General features: G+C 36.5%; 1 protein-coding gene across 1 annotated transcript in view; it reads right to left on the minus strand.

Annotated features, from left to right (window-relative positions):
* Nucleotides 1–22,296, minus strand: part of TG (thyroglobulin) — a 375,444-nt gene that overhangs the window by 258,512 nt on the left and 94,636 nt on the right. Inside the window, 4 exon segments of the mRNA XM_074265101.1 lie at nucleotides 122–237; nucleotides 3,268–3,384; nucleotides 11,217–11,387; nucleotides 14,571–14,720. Of these exon segments, the coding sequence (XP_074121202.1) occupies nucleotides 122–237; nucleotides 3,268–3,384; nucleotides 11,217–11,387; nucleotides 14,571–14,720 (554 nt within the window).

The following is a 22,296-nucleotide window of genomic DNA, read 5'->3' on the forward strand; positions in this document are numbered from 1 at the left end:
GGGTTAGATTTGGCAGCCTAATTTCTTTGCCAACATCTCCAATTCATAAAGTACCTTGAGTCATAGACAAAGAAACCAGCAAGAATCAGTGTGGGACTGGAAAGTAACAGGCTCCACTGACCTGACCAGAAGCTACACAATCAATGTTGATATCTGTGCCAGTGTAGAAATCACATACAGCATCGGATCCAATCCCAGCCACTGTGAGGAAGGTGCAGTCCTTATCAACAGAACAGTCTAGAAATGATAGGGGAAAAAGAAGAAACCTATAATTCTGATTTGTGGTCAGAAAAGACATTGATTTTATTTGATCTTACTGTCACCCTAGGAGGTAAGTGGGCAAGTATTATTTTCCCCATTTTGCAAATGAAGAAATGGAAGCCAAATAACTGATTTGCTCACAATCTCACCAAGAAAAACCTTTGCTGGACATGAGAGATGCCCTTTTGTCTTGCATTTTGACTTTTGCGTTCTCAATAGTGTCACTAGGCTCTACCCCTTGGGTAAGTCTTGTTTGTCAGGGTCTTCACAAAGATCTTCCATATCACCTCTAAAATGTAGGACTTGATGGAGGATAGATTCTTTCTGGATGTTGTTGTGAGACAGATAATAAAAGTAGTACTAATAGCAGCAGAAGCAGTAGCAATATTAGTAAATTAGCAGTAATAATAATGATGATAGTAATATTAGTAATAATAGCATCAGAAGTAATAGTATAACAATAGTAGTAATAATATTAGTCATAATAGCACTATTAGTAGTAATAGTAGTAGCAGCAACAATAATTAGTAGTAAGACTACTAATAATAATATCAGCACTATTAGTAATAGGAGGAGGAGGAGTAATACTAGTAGTAATAATAGCACTGGCATGAATAGTAGTTGTAGTAGTAGCAGCAGCAGTAGCAATACTAGTAATATCAGTAGTAATAGTAGTAGCCCTTCAAATACTTACAGGCAGCTATTATATCTTTTCTAAGCTAAAAATTCTGTTTCTTTAATTGATCCCAATTAAGATATTATCATAAAATCACAGGATTCTACATTTAGAACTAGAAGGAATTTTAGAAGCCTGGGAAGCTAAATCCCTCCTTTTATACAAAAGAAAACATAGGTCTAGAGAAATTTAAGGGACTTGCCCAAGTTATACCCCATCCTATTTACCCTTGGATTTTTGCTGACCAGACAGTTTCTTCTTTCTTAGGTTGGGTTCTTAAGGTACTTTAGCTGTCTTGTTAGGAAGTATCAACATGAGATAGTGAAAAAGAACAGTGAACTAAATGACAGAATTCAACACAATTTTGGACTTGATTACACCAGATTAGACCAAAATGTTGGGCTAGATCTCATAGTCTCTATGTCACCTACATAGTTAAGACTCCATCTGCTTTGTTTAAGTAACTTGTAACAATGTTGAATAACATGAGACAAAGTATAAATTATCTTGGAAAGTCAACTAGGGAGCATTATTCCTAGTGGAACTCAAAGTATTAATGAGTCATCTTTGAATCCAGCCTTTCAACCAACTCTTAATCAACCTCATTGTATGTTACTGTCAGGTTCACCTCTCTCTTCCTTATTTTCATATATGGCCTAGGAGATTGTCAAATTACTTTCTAAATTCTAGATAAATTATGTCTACAACATTCTGCTGATCCATCCATCTAGTAATCTTATCAAAAGGGAATTGAGATTAGTCTAAAATTGATGTGTTCTTAATGAAATCATGTTGGTTTTTTGTGATTACTACTCTCTTTTCTATATGTTAAATAACTATCCCCTTCATAATACAACCTAGAATTTTTCCAAGAATCCATATTAACTTGATGAAATTATTATTTGTAGATTCTGTTCTCTTTCCTTTTTTTTTTTGTTTAAATGATGATACCTTCTCTAAGGCTGAAGTATCTCTCTCTATTTCCAATCTTTCAAAGATCACCAAAAGTGGTTTAGTTAGCAATCACATATGCCGATTCTTCAGTCTATTCATCTGTATGATACTAGTTATTCATTTATTATCTCCATATTTATCTAAGTACATATCACAATTAGGCATTTTTGTGCCATCATTTCCAGTCTAAAGATTGGAGTATTTTAGAGGTGCTGAGTAGGAAAACCACATTTCATACCTATTTTCTCTGAGCACAATCTAGGTCTTTCCCTAATATATCACTTTCTAATAACTAAATAACTTTCTAATAAATTCTATAAAGTAGGAGTTCTTAGTTGTGACTGTTTCTCTACATTATAATCGTTCTCTATGAGCAGATTTCTTGGGGAGCTTCTGGAGGCAGCCTTAGTTTTCGTTCAGTTCAATAATCCCAAAATGCAGCCAGGAGTTAAAGTCCTTTACTGTCTCTTTCCAAATCTTATCTCTAGATCCTTTATTTTCTCCTTCAAGTCTTGTCTCCTTCACTTGGGGCTCGGCTAGCTTTCTTAGAGACCTCACTCCCTCTCTTTGATTCCTGAGAGTCCTAATGTCTCCAGCCAGCACGAACGTCAGAGTGGGAATGAATCTTATTCTGCCTCCAAGAGTGTGGAATTGTGGGTTTCTGCCTTGTGGTTCTCCTGGAAGTCAATCCTAGTTCTGAATCTTCCAGAAGTCCATGAACAGGCTTTTTCTTTAGACTTGTCAATCCCCTATATTTTCGAATTCGCTGCATCCTGGCTCTGAATCAACTCGAGCCTCCCTGAATTTCTCCCCTTGACTCACTCCTAACTCCCAGAGAGTAGGCTTTTATATGCTCCCTAAAGGTGTAAGTCTAATGTGTGGATCAATGAACAAACTCTTTTAAAGGCATAAATTTCTTTAAAGGTTTGAACTCCTTTAAAGGTGTGAAACAAGAATATTATCTTGTCTCAAGTTCTGGCCCATAACATCTGTAAGAATCCTAACACTTAGTCTTTAATTTTTTGTGCTATCAACTTTTTTTTTTTTTTTTTTGGCAATCTGATTTGGACCTTTTCAACAACAACAACAAAAATGTTTTAAATAATTGAAATTAACAATGGACCTCTTGGAGTCTGAGCCCCAGACTAAAATTTCCTGCTCTAGAGTTATATTTTTTGTCTCTCCAATCACACATTGAAAGCACCATTGGGAGAACCATAGGCTTCTATAATAGCAGATACTGATGCCTGATGACAAATACATTTTTCAAAAATAGCAGCTAGGTCATTGTTTTTTTTTTATGTAGGAAGTACAAGATAATTCCCATACTATACCCCTCCCCAAACATCGCCTATTAGGAACAACATTTTTCTTACCTGAGAGGCACTGAATCAGTGGGAATTCTCCTTTCACGGTTTTAGATTGAACTACCATGGCATCATTGGAATTAAAGATAATCTCAGATTCTAGGGCTCGCTCAAATTTTCGAAGCACTAAAAGTAAAAATGTAAAGGAGGTAAATGTTCTATAAAGGGTTAATTTGGGCATTAGATCAGGAAGGAGCTAATCTACCCAATCATCCTTTCACCTCAGACCTCTGTATCAGGGTTTGGCTACTTTTATGCAAGAATTTCTAATTTTGTGTGTTTCTAGGCATTCTAGCGAGTACCAAAGGGAGAGGCAAGGAGGTGATAATGGAAAAAGCCTTGGACTTGAATCCCAGTTCTATGATTTATCAGAATTAAGACCTTGGAGAAACTACTTAACTTGTCAGAGTTGTCCAAAAGAGGAATAAATTTCCTCTGGGAACAGTTGTTATCATTGGAGGTGGTTTTTGTTGTTTGTTTAAAGATTGGAAGATATTTGCTAGAGAAGTTGTGGATGGAATTAGGGCTCAGATAGACAAGAATCTGTCTGAAACTCTATGGCTGGCATTTCCTGGCTGCAATTTTCTTAATTTGAAAATAGAAATAATAACCCTGGTTCTGGATGCTTCACAGGGTTATTATTATAACCAAAAAAGAATATAAATGATACCTGCCATTTATGGAGTTGTCTTAAATTTACTAAGCATTTCCCTCCCAATAGCCCTGGGAGCACATGCAGGCATACAAAGCATACATAGACACAAACACACAAATACTCCCTTTATACTATTTCATATTTCAAGATTCTGTGATTATTCATTGATGTTGATCATCTTAGTAGATCATCTTTTGAGGACTGCCTTTACCAAAAAAATTATCACATGTACCTACTCTGATTGAGAAACTCATTGAATTTGGCAAAACTAATTCTTAGACAATCCTACAGATTCTCCCTGAGGCTGCACTTGAAGGTTTCATCAGCTTGGTTGGAACTACCTTGGGATCTACTACCTTAGCCTTTGACAACCTAGAGCTACTTCCACACCACAATGAGGCATTGAAAGAGTATCTTTAGCTCTAAAATAGCATAAGCTAATAATTCTATAGACAAAAAATCCTAAAAAATTATAAAGAAAATCATCGGGGGCAGCTAGGTGGTGCAGTGGATAGAGCACCAGCCCTGAATTCAGGAGGATCAGAGTTCAAATCTGATCTCAGACACTTAACACTTCCTAGCTATGCGACTCTGGGCAAGTCACTTAACCCCAGCCTCAGGAGAAAAAAAAATAATAAAAAGAAAAAAAAAAAGAAAAAGAAAATCATCAGGTACACTACAGTATGCCAAATTAGTCTTCTGGCATGCAAATTCTGCCAGCTAAATCTCCCATCTGTTGAATTTCTGTAGCTTTAATTGTACTTATGTGTATCTTAGGAGAGAACCAGAAGGTTCTTCTGTGTCAACTCTCATTATGTTAGCATTAGAGACCATCTTGAGGCATAAGTGGATATGTCTAGGAATTCTGTGATTTAAGGGGGACAAAAAAGATTTTTAGAATGGATTGGAGGGAAGCACAAGTCCAAATGAAGTACAAAACAGGGTCTTCAAAGAGGAGAGTGAAATAGGACTCCCTGACTGCAGCAAAATATTACCTCCTATATGAGGTTTATCTTGATATCCACCAACTGCTACTGCCCTTTCCCATCCTACATCAGAAATTACCTTGTATTTACTTAGTCTATATTTTATATTTGCTTATTTTTTTCATGTACTCCCTCTTCCAAAAAAGGAATATAAGTGGCTTTTGGACAAGAACTATTTCCTTCTTTTCTTTGTATCTCTAGCACCTAGTATAGTGCTTAATAAGTCCTTAAAATGCTTTTTGAATGAATAAATACTAATGATAAGAAATATAGGATTAGTCTGTAAGTGTTTCAGAGGAGTTTTAAATAAATAACAGCAGAAAATTTTCCATAAGAAAAGTTTGCTAAACATTAGACTAGGCTAGGATGTAGTTAAATCTCTTTTATTGGAAAGCATCAGAAACAAAATATAAAATACCCTCTCTTCAGAGGTTCAGATTCAGAACTTAGCATAGTATTTGGCAAATAGTAGTCACTTAATAAATATTGATTGATTGATTGAGCAAGTTATTTTAATTCCCTGAATCTCAATTTATTGATTTATAGGATGAAGAAAATAAGGCTTTTTCTGCAAGCTTCCAAGGGTTGTTGTGAGGGCAATGTTTTATATACTTTTAAAAGTACAGAAATGAAGAGGTATAAATAGTAGTTGTAATGTGTCAAATAGCTCACATTTGTATACCATTTTATAATTTATAAAGAACAGCTTGATGATACAATGGCTAGAGCACCAGAAAGACTCATCTTCCTGAATTCAAATCCAGCCTCATTTCCTATCTGTGTGACTTTGGACAAGGCTATTTACTTAACCCAGTTTGCCCACTTTCCTCATCTGTAAAATAAGCTAGAGGAGGAAGTGGCAAACCTATCTATTTCTTTGCCAAGAAAATCCCAAATGAGGTCACAATGAGTCAGAGACGACTGAAAAAATGACTCAACAGCAACTTAAAGTTTATAAAGCACCTTCAATATACATTATTTTTTTTGACCCTTGCAGCTGGGTAATCTAAACAAGAATTATTACCCTCCATTATTCAGATGGGGAAATTGAAATTCAAAGAAATAGATGATTTGCCCAAAGCCACAATGATAGTAAATAGTAGAGAAAGGTCTTCTCATTCCCACTCTAGTCTTCTTCTTGCTACATATGCTGCCTAGAGGGATACATTACATAATGATTATTTTTAAAATTTGTTTCTTTTACTAGAGATGATACATGATTGTAGCACCAAGCACATTGGGAAAGATACTCTAAAAGACAACATGCAAATGAAGGGGGTTGGACTTGACTGCTAAAGTCCCTTTCTGTCCCTAAGTATACATATATACATTCTATTCTATATTCTATATTTTATGTTCCAATATTCAAAAATCTAGAGTCCTTTTCCAGCCCTTTTTAGTTCTCTAACATTCTGTATTGCAACTTTCCAGCTTGAGAATTCCATGTTCTAAGGGCCTTTTTAACTCTGACAGTCTAGAAGTCCTGGATTGAAGTAGAATTTAACTGCAACTCAAAAGCCAAATCCTGCTCAGTACCTGCTTTTGTTGTATAAGCTAAGATCTTTAAAAACTTATGTTTTTAAAATATAACAAAACTTTATTTTAAAATGTAAAAATCATTTTTATTAGCTCAGTAGGCTGTTCAAAAACAGGCAGTAGCTCTATTATTTTTTAATATTTTTGACTTTGTGAATTCTGTTTGTAATAGAAACAAAAAGGTTGACAAATTTCTGAAATTTCTTAAGACTAAGTCTATGAAACTGGAAGTCCACCATACAGAACTGAGAACAGAATTTAGCCCAAGAAATTTGCATAAGAAGCCACAGGATAGAAGCTGCATCAATCTTTAACATGATCATTTGCCTTCTCAAAACAAAACAGGCAGTAATGGGAAATGGGTTTCTGGTTGTCAGTGCCTGGAGGGAGCAGGTGTTTTAGATAAAACTGTCATTTCTACTTGGAAAGAACACTGAAGCAAGCCAAGCAGCCTGCTTACAGAAATAGCTAAAAAATGCAAAGCTTTATCCTTCAGGCTATGGGGTATAATAGAGAGAACACATCTAATAGTAGAGACCTAGAAAGAGAGCTGGCCCTGGAGGCAAAGGGGATGGGTTCAAATTCTATCTATAATAATTAATTACTACCTAATAATCTTGGAGTGAGCCTTTAAACCTACAGTTATCCCTTCTACATACCTGGGTTCAGAGGCACAGCACTCCCACAATCTGGAAAATCCATATAAAATTGTTTAACTCTTCCTTTATACTAGAAGAAAAAGAGTCTGAATTTTTTTTTTTCTTTTTCCTTATGGGATGTTTACAATGCCATAAAATAAAATGTGGCTCATAGGCTTTGTGTTGTCTGCAACTTCTGCAAAATTCTCCCCAAGTTGCCATTTGATTTCTTATACCAACCAGCATGATGATAAAATCATGCTGGAAAAAGTCATGATGTGGAAGGGATAACTGCATGTGGATATCAGATCCTCACTTTTAAAATAAAGACATGAGATCCCTTCTAGAGCTAGCTCTTATCCTGTGATCTGTTTTGGTCCTTTCTCCATCTACTACTTATTAGTGTACCCTAGATAAATCACTCATAATCTCTGGGTCACAGTCTCTTCATCCATCAAATGAGGGAGTTGGACCAAAAGGTGAAAATATAGTTTCTGCCCATAAGGAGCTCACATCCTAATGTGGGAAGACAACACATAAAGGAGAGATGAAAAGGGACAGGGATAATTATTTTGTTTGAGATGAAAAGAAGCTGCTCATTCAGAAATACAATGGCACTTCTTGGCTAATGTATGAACTTGAGCTGCTCTTTTCCTCATTGCTCAGATGTTGCTGGAATGTCTGAGCCCAAACAAAGTCCACTCTAAGCCATAGGGATTACATGATTCTTCAATGTACATGACTTATATAAGACTTCACTGAAAAGCCAAACCATGCTTTTTATGACAATAGCTAGATCAAGGGTTAGTTAAAATCCCAGTTTCTTAAACTGTGCATCACAACCCCATATGGGAACATGTAACTGAAGAGAGTGTTCCAAAATTATGATTTATTATTAGTAAATATTATATGTGTGTGTGTGTGTGTGTGTGTATCCGAGGTCATATAAAAATTTCTTGAATAAAAAGGGGTCATGAATGCAAAAAGTGTAAGACATCCTGAATCCCATAGATTCTGAGTAAGAGCAAAGTTCACTTTTCCAGTATTATCTATATATCATACATACTTCCTATCATCTATTTGGAATTTGGGGAAAGCATTGGATGTGTGGCAGTCCTGTGACCAGAGATGGTCTCTTTATTGACTGCCAGTGAATATACCTTCCTCTGGACTTTCTTTTTTCTAGAGAATTCATTTTTTCCTGGGAATCTCCAAATAGAGCTTGTAGGGAGATAAGGAAGATAGGGAGAAATGGATGGATTTATAAAGAAATGCTTCAGGCTGGAAAGGGGCAACATTTGCATCTATATCCCAGACCATCCAATGTAAGATTTACTCTGTTTCTTTAAGACACTTCATGTCCAACTTTGATTTAATTTAATTTCATCAATATGGTCCCTTTCTTCTCTACCTTTACTACTAATGTAAGCTTGGTCTCTAAGTATTTCAATATCTCTACAACCAGGTCTAGATCATATTCTAGCCATGAACAAAAGTACTTTAATTTTATTTAAAGAGATCAAAATTAGGCTCTCTTTTCCCCAGGATATTTTGTTAGTTCATAAGGAGAAAAATGTAGGCAAAAGGCGATGTGTGCAGTGACTAAAAGTCAGAAGACATAGATTCTAATTTGTAATTATTCTACTAATAGCAATGTGATCTTGAATACTTCTCTGTGGGCCTCTATTTCCTTAGTTGCAAATAAAGAGATTGTCCAAGATCAGGGGTTCTTAAGCTTTTTTTGTGTCATGGACCCTCCTTTGGCAGCCAGTATAAAGCCTATAGAATCCTTCCTAGAAATAGGTTTTTAAGTAATTGGGAATCAAAGCTCATTTTCTAATTCAATAGCCTCATTTCACAAATAAGGAAACTAATTACCATAAGGTTTAGTCATTTTCCCCAAATCACATAACTAGTAAAGATCTCCCTTTCCAAGTCTACCACCATAGGTGGGGATAGTAGGAGTTCTAGGGTTCTGTGATGGAGGCATATTGCCAGGCTCTCCATACTCCCAGGTATTTTCTTGCAGAAACAACTGCATTAGAGAACTGAATGTGGGACAAGAGGATCAAGCCTGAATGATTTGATTAATAGTGAAGCAAGAAGTAAGGGCTAAGGAGTAAATTCAGCAGGAAATAAGTCAGTTTCTAGGTTGTCAAAAGATTTAGATATTCCTGAATATAAGACAATACAAGGCAATGCAAGAGTACTACCCCTAATAATAATTTCTACAATCTTCTTAAATTTCTATACATTTCTACAATCATCTTAAATTTTGTAAAAACGCTTTCCTTATAATAAATACCTTTTTGAGATAGATAATTTCAAGTATAATTATCCTCATTTTTTTGAATGGAACCTCCCAGGGTCCTAAAGCTAATAAATACAGGAGACAAGTATTTGAAACCATTTTACTCCTGACAAATACAAACCTCTTATCCATCTGATGAAATAATAGCTTACATTTATAAATTACTTGACAGCTTACAAAGTGCTTTGTTTATAATCATGAATAGTTATCAGTAGACCCAATTTTATAGGTGAGGTAGCCAAGACCAAGTCAAGTGAAATAACTTTTCCATAGCTATCAACCTCTATTAGAGTCAGAACTGGAATACATGTCTTTTAACGTGGAAGCATATTAACCTTTCTACTAAAATAGGAAACAATGGAAAATAGTAGTCATGAGGACACAAGGTAGAATTTGAACAGACTTTATATTTTTTGAAGACTCTGAATAAGGCTATAAGAAAATCAGGGTAAGATTTGTGAAGTAACATTGTATATGGATGGATAGACAACAGATATATCACATACACTTAGACACTTCTCATTGCAAATAATTCAGTTAAAAGGCTATTTATTCATCTATCATTCCATCCATTCAACATTCAGTGCTGCATCTGGTATATAGTTGGTAATTAATAAATGCTTGTTTCCATATTTCAACAACCATTTATTAAGCACCTATGAATATCTACTGGAACAATCGACTTATGTGACTATCGGGCAAGTCTCTTAACCTTTTTTGTTTTAGTCTCTTCATTTGTAAAATGGTGACACCTATCACTCAGGGTCAGGATCAAATTAGATATCCTACTGAATTCTAATGACCTACCATAATCTCTTCGATGTGACTATCCCTTGCAGTGGTACAAATTATAGCAGAACTATATCTTCCGATCAGATGAGTGTTACTCATCTGTTCCTCTCATCAATTTATTATGAGGGGAACTGGGGGTTTCCCTTATATTTTCTTGATATTAAGTCATTGCAGCTTAGGGCATATCTATTGGTTTCCACTTTAACCATACATAAGTATTGTCTCATTTTTCTTTGGCAGCATATGAGCAAAAGAAAATACTATACTATAAGGGGAATACAGGATATGAAGGTACTTTGAAAAATAATAATGATAGTTTACTTGTGTGTAGCACTTGCTGGTTAAAAACTACTCACATGAAAATATATTTTATATGATTGTATATATATATGCATTCTTTTACTTGATCTTCACAAAAACCCTGAAAGGTATGCTAAATAGATATTCTAAATCCCATTTTATAGATAAGAAAATTAAAATAAAACAACCTAACAGAGACAATTAGGTGGTACAGGCAGATAAAAGTGCTGAGCCTAGACTCTGGAAGACTCAACAAATCTGATCTCAGACATTTACTAACATATGTAACCCTGGGCAAATCATTTTAACTCTGTGTGCCTCAGTTCCTCATTTGTAAAAGGAGCTGGAGAAGGAAATGGCAAACCACTCCAGAATTTTTGCCAAGAAACCCTCAAATGAGGTCATGAAGAGTGACATGAGAAAAAAGGACTGAACAATAACAAATGACCTACCCACAACTAAAGACCAAGTGTCAGAGGGTATTCTAAATCAGGTTTTCTGAATTCAAGTCCAAGGCTTGCTTTTTTTTTTTCCTTTTACACAGTGATCTGTTTTGTGGGGAAGGATAAGTTGGCTGAAGGATATGATCAAAAATGAATTTATATTTAAGGCTCATTCCTCAGCTGGATGACCTAAATAGCTCACATTTAATGACCTGAATGACCCCAGAGTGTCTTTTATGTCTTTCCCATTATGGGTTTTCTCCCTAGTCCCTGGTTGGTTTCCTATGTAGCACATACTTAGGCACTGGGAATCAGTTAAAGGCCCATCTGTTTCTGTCCAAGCCAGCATCTTCCCAAGGCTGTCCACACAGAAGGATCTCCCATCACTCAGGTCTTTCTGACTAGGAATGTATTCACCATCATCATCACATTTCAGTCCCAGTTCATTCCTCTGACAATTGGTGACACCTGCAAGGGAATATCAGTCAGCCAACAAGCATTTATTAAGTATTTACTATGAGCCCAACATTGGATTATGCACTGAAGATACAAAGAAAGGCAAAAAAAAAAAAAAAAACATTCAGTTTATGCTGGGTCTTCCAAGCATCAGGAAGTTGCTGGGCAGCTTTTGCAAGTGCCTGGAATGAATTCCATGAAATAACTTAGAGGTTAAAGTCAGAATCTTATGGTGGATTCCCATTAAATCAGGCAGGATAGGAAGCTGTAAAGAGCAGGGTAACACCTGGCTCTTACAAAGCAAAATCCAATCAGTCAATAAAAATTGATTAAGTGCCTACTATGTGCCTTCAAGAACTGTGCTAAGCACTGGGGATATAAAAAAAAAGACAAATCATGGTCTATGTTCTCAAGGAAAAACAATATGTAAAAAAATACATGCAAGGCAAAATATGAACAGGAAAAATAGAAAATAATTAACAGTAGAAGAGCACTAGAATTAAGAAGGGCTAGGGAATGTTTTCTGTAGAAGGAAGGATTTTAGGTAGGATTCAAAGGAAGTCAGGGAGGTCAGTAGTCAGAGGAGAAAAGGAAGAGATTTCCAGGCATGAGGGCCAGTAAGAAAAAATGGAAGGAGCTGATAGAGTGTCTTATTTATGGAATGTGGATTGAAGAGTAAGAAGACTGGAAAAATAGGAGGAGGTCAGGTTAATGAAGGACATTGAGTGTTAAGCAGAGAATTTTCTATTGCCTATGGGAGCAAATGCAGGAGGTAGTCCAGTTGGCCATTAAGAAGCTAAGTAATGGTGTGGTTGTAGGGGGTGAGAGGATAACCTGTCTAGAAAGTTCAAGCAAAAGTGGACCCCTCTTGAGTCTGTAATCTCCCTTAGCCTGGCTGTCTGTATGTCTTTGCTGACCTGTCCTTTTTTCTCCTCCAGTACCCCTTTGCTCACTGGTTGACTTCCTCTGATTATTCAGTTCAATTCGAAGCAGCCAAGTAATACACAGGATATAGACAAAGACCTGAATTCAAATATAACTGGGACATGTCCTAGCTGTATGACTCCGGGCAAGATATTTAATCTGATTTAGTTTCCTCATCTGTAAAATGGGGATAACAAACCTATTTCCCAAGTTTCTGATATAAATCAAATGAAGTATTTGTAAAGCACTTGGTATAGTACCTGGCACATATAAAAATATTATATATATATATATATAATAAATATTAGCTATTACATATTATTCACCAAACATCTATTCAGCTTATCCTATGTCTACACAGCTTTACAGAGAGACGCAAAGATGAATGAGGGATATAATCTTTGCTTTCAAGAAATTTATAATCTACTAGGAAGGATATGACCTGAATGCAAATAAGTATTAAACACAGAGGATGTCACAAAAGGGGAGAGGAGGTGGCGGGGAACTCTGTAAAAATAGCTCCTGTAGGACATTGAAAGGGACTATTAAATCATGCCCAGATTTTACCAATGTGAAAACTGAGATAGTGAAAAGTTTCAACTTTCCAGAGTCATACAGCTAGGAAGTATTTGAGGCAGACTTTGAACCTATATCCATAATTCCAAATCCAATACTCCATCCCAAGATTTTGAGCTCCTTGAGAACTCTCCTCTTCCTCTTCCTTCCTTTGTCTCCCCCATACATAGTAGGTTCTTAATAAATGCCTATTACTTGCTCACTAATATTAGAGGAGCAAGACATCACCTTCTGATTTTCTGATTCACTACTCCACCCACCTGCTCAGCTTTCCAGCTCATATAGAGGGGTTCACTGATACTCTCTCACCTGCCACACCTGCTTCTTACACTTGGATTCCTCCCTTGTCCTGCCACATTGCCTGCTACCAGTTCCCTTTTTGATAGAGTAAATATTACATACATTGGAACAGATTGCTCCCCCTTGCAAGGTATGTAATATATACTACCCCAAATCTTTGGAATGAATGCTACACCCAGGCCACTCTCTCCATTTAATGAAATCTTCCTTTGCTTCAATGATCTAATAGTGGTGTCCCTTCCCTCATGAAGACTTCTCAAATTTCCACCTCTCCACACAAACTAACATGAACATGATCTCTCCCTCTTTAAATTATTTTTAGGGTTTTGCCTGGCTCATATATATTTCATTACAGGCAAATGTCATGGTTATCTGTATACATTATATCCGCATTTCACTGTAAACTCCTTGGAGACAAGGACTATTGATTGATTAGTTATGAGCCAGTAATCAACAAGCTTTTAAGTGACTATTATGTCCCAGGCATTGTGCTAAGCACTAGGAATACAAAAACATAAATGAAACTGTCTATTGGGAGGGGCAATCAAGGAAGATCTATTTTGTATGTAAAAGTATCTACAATATACAGGTGTGTACAACACATAGGTCAATACAAAATAGATGGGCAGTTAGATGGTGCAATGGATAGAGCAGCAGGACCAGAGTCAGGAATACCTGAGTTCAAATACAGCCTCAGACACATATCAACTATATGACCCTACGCAAATCACCTAACCCTGTTTGTCCAAATTTCCTCATCTGTAAAATGAACTGGTGAAAGAATTGGCACAGCACACTAGTATATATTCCAAGAAAACCTAAAATAGGGTCACAGAGTTGTGAAATAATTCAGCAATACCAACAACATAAAATAGATGGAGGAAGAAGGGGAAAGGAGCTAGAAGACACTAAGAACTAGAGATACCAGGAAAAACTTCATATAGTAAAGCTTTTCTAAAAGACAGAGGCAATATAAGAGTATATTAAAAGTATGGAAAAATTGCTCTTGTTTAAAAAAAAAAGGCACAGATTTAGGAGATGAAATATCACAGGTGAGAAATAGTAAAAATTTAAGTTCAATTAGTCTGTAGAGTATATGTATAATAAGACTAAAAAGGTAGGCTGAGTCATTAAGAGATTTGAATGTCAAACTGAGGAGTTTGTATATGATTTCAGAGGCTACAAGTAGCCCCCAGAGTTTATTGGAATGGAGAAATGATAAGATCTTAATCAGTATCTTAGGAAAATTACCTTGATTTTCTCTGGGGCATGGATTAAAGTGGGAAGAGATTTGAAACAGGGAAATCAACCAAAAGGCTTTTGCAATAGTCCTGGCATGAAATGACAGTATGAAGGAGAATTCTCTTTTGAAGTAGGCTCAGAGGCCTAACTCACAGTGACTTTGGCTGAAAGCTCCAGTTGAAATGGTAGATCTGCCTGCAGGACAAGGAACACAGGCCAAGCTGCCAGGCTGCTCTTGGTAGAATCCGAGAGAACAGGGGACACATTCTTCCTCCAGAAAGTAGCTGCCTTCAGGGCAAACAACTATAAAGCAAGAAAAGAGAAGGAACATTTGTAAGATTTCATCTAAGCTTTTTGGTTACAGTCCCAAGTACAGGAACAGATGAAATTCCTAAAATTATAGAAGTCTCAACAGGTTACCAACTCCATGCCCCTAGTTACTACCAACAGCATCTCTGATATAGATCAGAGATCTCTGGTTTTCACCCTTTCTTCTGTTTTCACTGTCATCACCCTCATTACCAAGCTCTCTGGATACTGCAATAGATTCCTAACAGGTTTCTCTGTCTCTGGTCTCTACCTCCCTTAAAACTCTCCTCTTTCCTTCAATCCATCACCTGATCACATAATATCTGAAGAACAAGAATCAGCATAGCTGCTTATAGAGTGTAAAAAAAAGTCCATGAAGTCCTTTGAATGCCAGAGGACCACCATATTTGATTCTGGAGATAATTAGAAAGTAACCAGAGCTTATTGAATAGGGTAATAAACTTGCCCAGATTTATACTTTGACAAGCCGAGTGGAGAATAAATAGAAGTAGACATATTTGAAATGAGGAGACTAGCCTGATGACTCTTCCAATAGTTCATAGATAAGGCCCTCTGCTTCTGTGCTTATTCAGTTCTTACTTATCTTTTAAAACCCTACTCAAATGCTATCTACACTAAGAATTTTTCCCTGTTCCCTCCATTGCTAATAGCCTGTGCCCTCAGATCTCACATAAGAGTTTATTTTTCAACACTCTAATAGATTTAGCATGTAGTATGGTATTTGTGTCTTTATCTACCTTCCCATATATCTTACCTTTATCTTATCTACCTTTATAGTTTTAATGCTGAGAATATAGTAATTGCTTAATAAATGCTTGATGACTTATAATAGTACCTTCAAGAGATAGTGAGGCATAAAAGAATCCTTTCACTAAATGACATTGTATTATCATGATTTTTGAGATCTTGTTTATGAAAATGTTATTCTATTCATTACTTTTAATTTTTATTATTACTGGGAAATGTGTATGGACCACAACATAGCATTTACACTTTTTCTGTTATTGTTTGCTTGCATTTTTGTTTGTCTTCCCAGGTTATTTTTACCTTCTTTCTAAATCCAATTTTTTTTGTGCAGCAAGCTAACTGTATAAATATATATATATATATATACATATATATATATTTATACAGTTAGCTTGCTGCATGTATGTATATACATGTATATACATATATATATTCACATATTGTATTTAACATATACTTTAACATATTTAACATGTATGGGACTAGCTACCATCTAGAGGAGGGGGTGGAGAGAAGGAGGGGAAAAGTTGAAACAAGTTTTTGCAAGGTTCAGTGTTGAAAAATTACCTATGCATATGCTTTGTATATAAAAAGCTATTTAAAAAACAGTAAAAATAAATAAATAAATATTTGTTATTTGGGTTCAAGTCATATCCTACTTTCTATGATCTCATTTGAGGTTTTCTTGGCAAACATATTAGAGTGGTTTGCCATTTCATTCTCCAACTCATTTCACAGATGAGGAAACTGAGTTAAATAGTATTGTTACTTATAAGAGAAGAGGAATTTTCAGGCCTAATGCTATATCCACTATATCACCTAGCTACCCTACTTTTCTCCTTTTTTCATGCTGCAGATTGGGAATGATCAAACTCATTGGAATTTTGTCAAATATGGAGGAAATAGTCTGTGAGTAAAGGCCCAAGGGACTTTTATGTATTAAAAGCATGAACTTTATCACTTGGACATTGGGGCTTCTAGTTTGGCTGCTCAAAGGTCTTTTCCACTGTCTTTTCTATCTTCTAGATAATTGAAGCTACCAGAGAAAAATACTCTAATGATGATGAAGATAATGAAAAAGGACAATGGCCAAAAATTCCATGCAACTTTCTACTCCTGATTTATTGTATTTCTTCAGTAAGGGAGTGAGACATAAGAGGCCAAGATTTGCCAACTGGCATTAAGAGGTAAGTTACCAGAAAAAAAAGGCTTCAGGCTTTACATTCTAAGTAAGCTTAAAACCAGAGCCACATCTGGGGAATTGTATAATGTACCTACCAGTCTACTACTGACAATTCATTTCTTCCCTCAAAGGGCCCTGTTTCATTACCCATATGAGTCAGGTTGAGAAATAGCAAGCCCAGAGCTAACCTCATCTCTGGAACTGTGATTAGCTTTCAAGTAACTGGTCTTAGAATTAATGATACCCCATAAAACTAAGCTCCCCTGCCTTCCTCTCCTCCAGCTACAAAGAGGGAAGAATAGAAAGAAAAATACAAAATATAGCTTGATGACACATAATTTCTATCATCAGTCAGTGTGATTAACAAAAGCATGACTATGTTTAGAAAAAAAACAAGAGATTTTAAGTTCTGGGAAACTGGAATCGTTACTTTCTAATTTTCTCTTTCAAGAAATTTTTGATCTGTCTGAAAATTTTTCCCCAATATCCAGTCATTATTTTTTACTTGGGGGAGAACAACTCCTGGTACTGACTTTTTCTTAGAAGAGCAAAATCAGAAAAAAATAAATGCATGATAAGTAAATAAGATTGAGACTTCCAAGTTAGATATGGATCTGGCAAGACTAAAAACATTCTGAAAACAGGCGAGCTTCAGAAAATGTGTCATTAAAGAGAAATAGCATATCTGGACCTTTCTGTTTATCTCAGTAGTGAACCTGCAATTGTAGCATTCACAATGTCTAAATCTCAGCTGAAGGTGGATGATGATTAATACCTACAGTAGAAATAAATACTTGGGCATTTTCTGTTTATATTTCATTTGTAAGTTTAAGTAAAACTGACCTTGTGAGAGAGTAAAAAGGCTGGGATTTAGGCATATCCTACCCAGTGCTAGAAGCTATATAAGTTTGAAAACACTTAATAACATCTTCCCTCTTTACCACTTCTTCCTCTAGCAGTTATAAATTAGGAGTTGCTTTTCTCCTCTGACAAACCCCTCTGAAGGTGTTCTAAGAACACAGCAAAGCATATAAGATCTGTTGGATATTTCATACTGGCCCCTATCTTAACATGCTGGAAAAGTTGCTAGAACATTAGTTTGAGTGTTGATGTAGTAAATGAGCTCAACAGAGTTGAGCATCTGGAAAAGCCTAGTTCTGCTCCATTTGGGGGCCAGCTTTTTTCCATCCTTTCATGGGTATTGAATTGGTTTAATTCTTGTAGGGGATCTGTATTTTGTATTGTGAGACAATGAAGTTATCTTGAGGGAAAGGGATTGTTTTTCTTCTTTCAAATTGTACTTGTATCTCCAGAACTCAGCACAGTGCCTGACACTTGATAAGTAAACATTTAATAAATATTTATTGATTGGCTGTCTACTGAAACTCCACCAGTTGCCAAGTTTTCTTGATTCTTCATCTCTCAATATGTGCCCCCTTTTTCTTTTTGCTTTCCATATTTTAGACACCACTTGCTAGATGGTACATTAAATAGAGCATGGACCTAGAGTTAGAAAGATTCAATTCCCTGACTTCAGACATCTTATTAACTGTGTAATCCTGGTCAGGTCACTTAACCCTTTTTGCCTCAGTTTTCTCATCTATAAAATAAGCTGGAGAAGGAAATATCAAACCATTCCAGTATCTTTGCCAATAAAATTTCAAGTGGGGTCATGAAGAGGCAAACAAGACTGAACAACCGCATCTATTGCCCCTCATCTAAACTATTGCAATAACCTCCCAATTTCTTCTCCTTCTGCAATTCATCCTTCACAGAGCTACCAAAGCATTATTCTTTTTTTCTGAGACATTTGGGGTTAAATGACTTGCCCAGAGTTACATAGCTAGAAAGTGTTACGTGTCTGAGGTCAAATTTGAACTCGGTTCCTCCTGACTTCAGGGCTGGTGTTCTATCCACTGAATTACTTAGCTGCCAGAAAGCATTATTCTTAAAGCATATGGATGATTATTTAATTCCACTGCTCAATACAATGCTCAATAGACCATTGATCTAGACTTTTCTGTTTGGATTTTAAAGCCCTTAGCAATATGACTCCAAACTACCTTTGTGCCTTCTTAAATGTCACTTCCCTTTATATATTCTAGTTTAGCTAAACTGTCTTTATTATTGTTCCTTACACAATTCACTTTATCTCCCGTCTTCATGAGTTTGCACAGCATATATAGACTTCTCCCTCCCCATCTCTGTTTCCTTCAAAGTTCAACTCAAGGACTGAGTCCACTTTGTGTTGGAGGTACCTATGATATAGAAACAATATGGCTTGATGGAGAGAATTATGGAGTTGATATACCTATGATGTGCTTCAGGCAACCTCCTAGGATTTAGTTACCATGTCATAAATGTGTCATGATCTGAATTAAGTAATCCAAAATAGAGTAATTACAAATTCTTCTTGTATTCTCATCACTTTAGGTGGTCTTCCCTACTAACACAGCATGATGTAGCATTGGAATCAGGAAGGTGTGGTGTGGGTTCAAGTTCCATTTCTGACACATAACAGTTTTAGGACCCTAAGCAAGACAGTGACCCTTTTTAGTGTCCTTGGTCACTCTCAGACCTTAAGTTACAAAGTGCATGCCAATTTACTTTGAGAGAGAAATTTTCCTTACCAAGAGTTCCCTACACCAATGAAAACACAGCTGTGGACTAAAATCAAAAAGCTTATGAACTTAGTTATTAAGTCATAGATTTAGGCTTAAACGAGTAGCTTTATTTATTTTTCTCTGGAGCATAGGACACTGGACTTGGAAGACCCTGAACAAATCACTTTATTTCCATGGGCTTGTTCCCTCACTGTTTCTAAGATTTATTCCAGCTCTAACTCCATGAATATATTACTCTGATGCTAAAAGATAACTTGCAACCTTTGCTAGAGGAAAGAAATTCCTATGTTGTTTTTTTATATTCTTATATTTGTAGAAAATAAGAATAAAAATACTGCTCACTAGTCTGATTACAATATCTTGGTGAGGAAAGTATTCTATTAATTCTAGAGTGCTTCTGTAGTCTATATCAGAGACCACAAAATGTTAACTCAGAAGAAAAGCAATGAGAAAAATAGTTCTGTTAAAAATACAAATAATGAACGAGGGGGAGGACAGACTACAAACTTTGGTAAATAAGAAACAGTTCATGTTGGGCTCTGATTTTCCTAGCCTGGTAATCACATTGCATTCAGGTAATTCCGAAGGGAGCAGCCAATGGCTAGGCCAGAGACTAGTATGTAAACACAGGCGTTAACAACACTGTTTTAAACAAAGATTACATTTCCCCTATTATGTCCAGCCTCTCCTACCAAGCATTCCAGTCTCAACCGCAGCCTACAATCCCAGCTGATCTTCCATAACTCCTTGTTCCCTAGGGTAATCATAAGGGGATTACTGGCTGCCCTTCCTCTTCAGACTAACCACCCCAGTGACAGCCCCAGCAGATGAGCCTGAGATGATGACACTTTTCCACAGGACAATGCATTTGCTTGTGTGGTTTTTTTCACAGCTGTATTCCAGATGTGAATTTTACATTGAGAACACTCCCTGCCTGTTCCTACACACACACACACACACACACACACACACACACACACACACACACACATACACACCAAATAGTCTTTCACTCTAAAGATAAAAGGCCAGATTTCACCAATCTCTTTTTAGGCACTGATGAAACCTCTAACTATACTAGTTAATTCTGGGGTATTCTATACTATTGGTGTCTTTAAGGGTGGGTTTATTAATTATCAATGAACGAGAAAGTTATAGGTGGAGGAAATGGAAATAAGAAATAAAGCCTATCTTGGACACGTGAAGGCACAGCCACAGTGTTAGGGGCAATATAGTATGGTCAGTAGATCAGGCAACAGACATTATTTAAGTGCTTTCTATGTGCCAGGCATTGTGCAAATCCTGAGAATACAAACAGAGGCAAAGTGTGAGACACACATTTTAAGCCTAACTTAAGTGACCAGTTTGAACAAATCACTTAACAATTCTGGGCCTCAGTAGCCCACTTAGTGCCTAACTCACATGGTTATTGTGAGGCTCAATTAAGATAAATATGTGTAAAAGACTTTGTAAACTTCATAGAGGATGTCTGGCACAGTGGAAGGAGAACTGGCTCTGGAGTAAGTGAACCTAGATTTAGATCTAGCCTCTGATATGTGACATTGGGGATGTCACATAGAGTTGATGGCCTTTACCTGCAAATGAGGACATTGGGTTACATCAGAGGCATTGCATGGCCATAGGCGGCCCCCAAAACTTCTGAGTGCAGCACCAAATTAAAATGTAATGCGTAAATATTTAACAAAATAGGTTTAAAAAAACCCACTAAAACACATATAGTGTTTTATTTTAAAACTAAGTCAACATGTGGTCCTCAGGGATCTTCATGTGTGGTTCAGTGGCCCTTTATTATATTTGAGTTGATATCACTAGACCAAATGTTCCCTGAGCCTCCAAATCTACAGTTCTTTATAAATATCAGTTGGTTTTATTATTAGATAAAATGGAAGGGATTAAGTTGATCTTTGGTATCCTCCATTTCTTTTGTTCTGTATCTCTTCCCCTCTTACTATATAATCTTTTCCCCTCTAAAGACCCTAATACTTTTATTCAATTCCCATAGAGATCTCCTATTCAAGCCTGAATATTATCAGTATTGAAGGGACAATAGGATGCTATAGGGCATGGAGAGAGAAGAAAGCACAAGTGATCTCTTATGCTATGTACAGAAAATTGCCCTGGATCTTCTCTTGGTGCTAGAGTTGCATGAAATAGTTGAATAGTTACAACTAATTGCTATAAATGTATTTAAGGGAAAGAGAAGGAACTGACAAATCTTGGATTGTATCCCTTAGAATTGATTGAATGACACGAAAGATACTGGCACAGGACTTCCCACTATGGTGTGCCCTCATCAGAGAAGGTGCAGAGCTTTATGAGAAAAGCAGAATTGAAATAGTTCTTCAGAAGAAGCATGAGATGCGCAAAATTAGAGAGACCACTCCAAATGTTCACAGGAACTATTTGTGCCCAATCCGTGGTAGAATGTTCCAAGCCAAAATTGGTCTGATCAGCCATAGTCAGACACACTGTAACTTGACTCTAACACATTGTAACACTCATAGTAGTGATGTCATCTTGGTGCTCTTTAAGAACAAAGAACAACCAACCATCTATATGGATTTAATAAAGTAAATGATGAAAGTGAATAGAGTTAGTAACGAGCAAAAATAATACAGCTGTTGAGTGTGTGCTATATTCAGGGCTGGTCTTTCTCTCTTTAAGTTATAAAGAGGGGGGTAGAAAAGGGGGTGTCTATCTGAGGTCCTGGCTCATGATACTTCCAAGTCTACCCATAGGACTAGAAGAAGAAGAGGCGATCAGGTTCAGCCTAGAGCTAACTATTTGAATTATAGCAGCCAGAAATAGTCTTGAAACATTTGGTGCCTTGGGCAAGAATGGTGACAGAAAGAACTTGGAGTCTTCTGGGAAGGGTACTACCAGGAAATGCAGTAAGGACAACCTGAGCCAAGAACTACCACACCTGAAATACGGAAAGACTTGGGGAAAACCTCTCAAAGATTCTGGCACATAG

The sequence above is a fragment of the Sminthopsis crassicaudata genome, chromosome 1, assembly GCF_048593235.1.
Source record: "Sminthopsis crassicaudata isolate SCR6 chromosome 1, ASM4859323v1, whole genome shotgun sequence".
Taxonomy (NCBI): domain Eukaryota; kingdom Metazoa; phylum Chordata; class Mammalia; order Dasyuromorphia; family Dasyuridae; genus Sminthopsis; species Sminthopsis crassicaudata.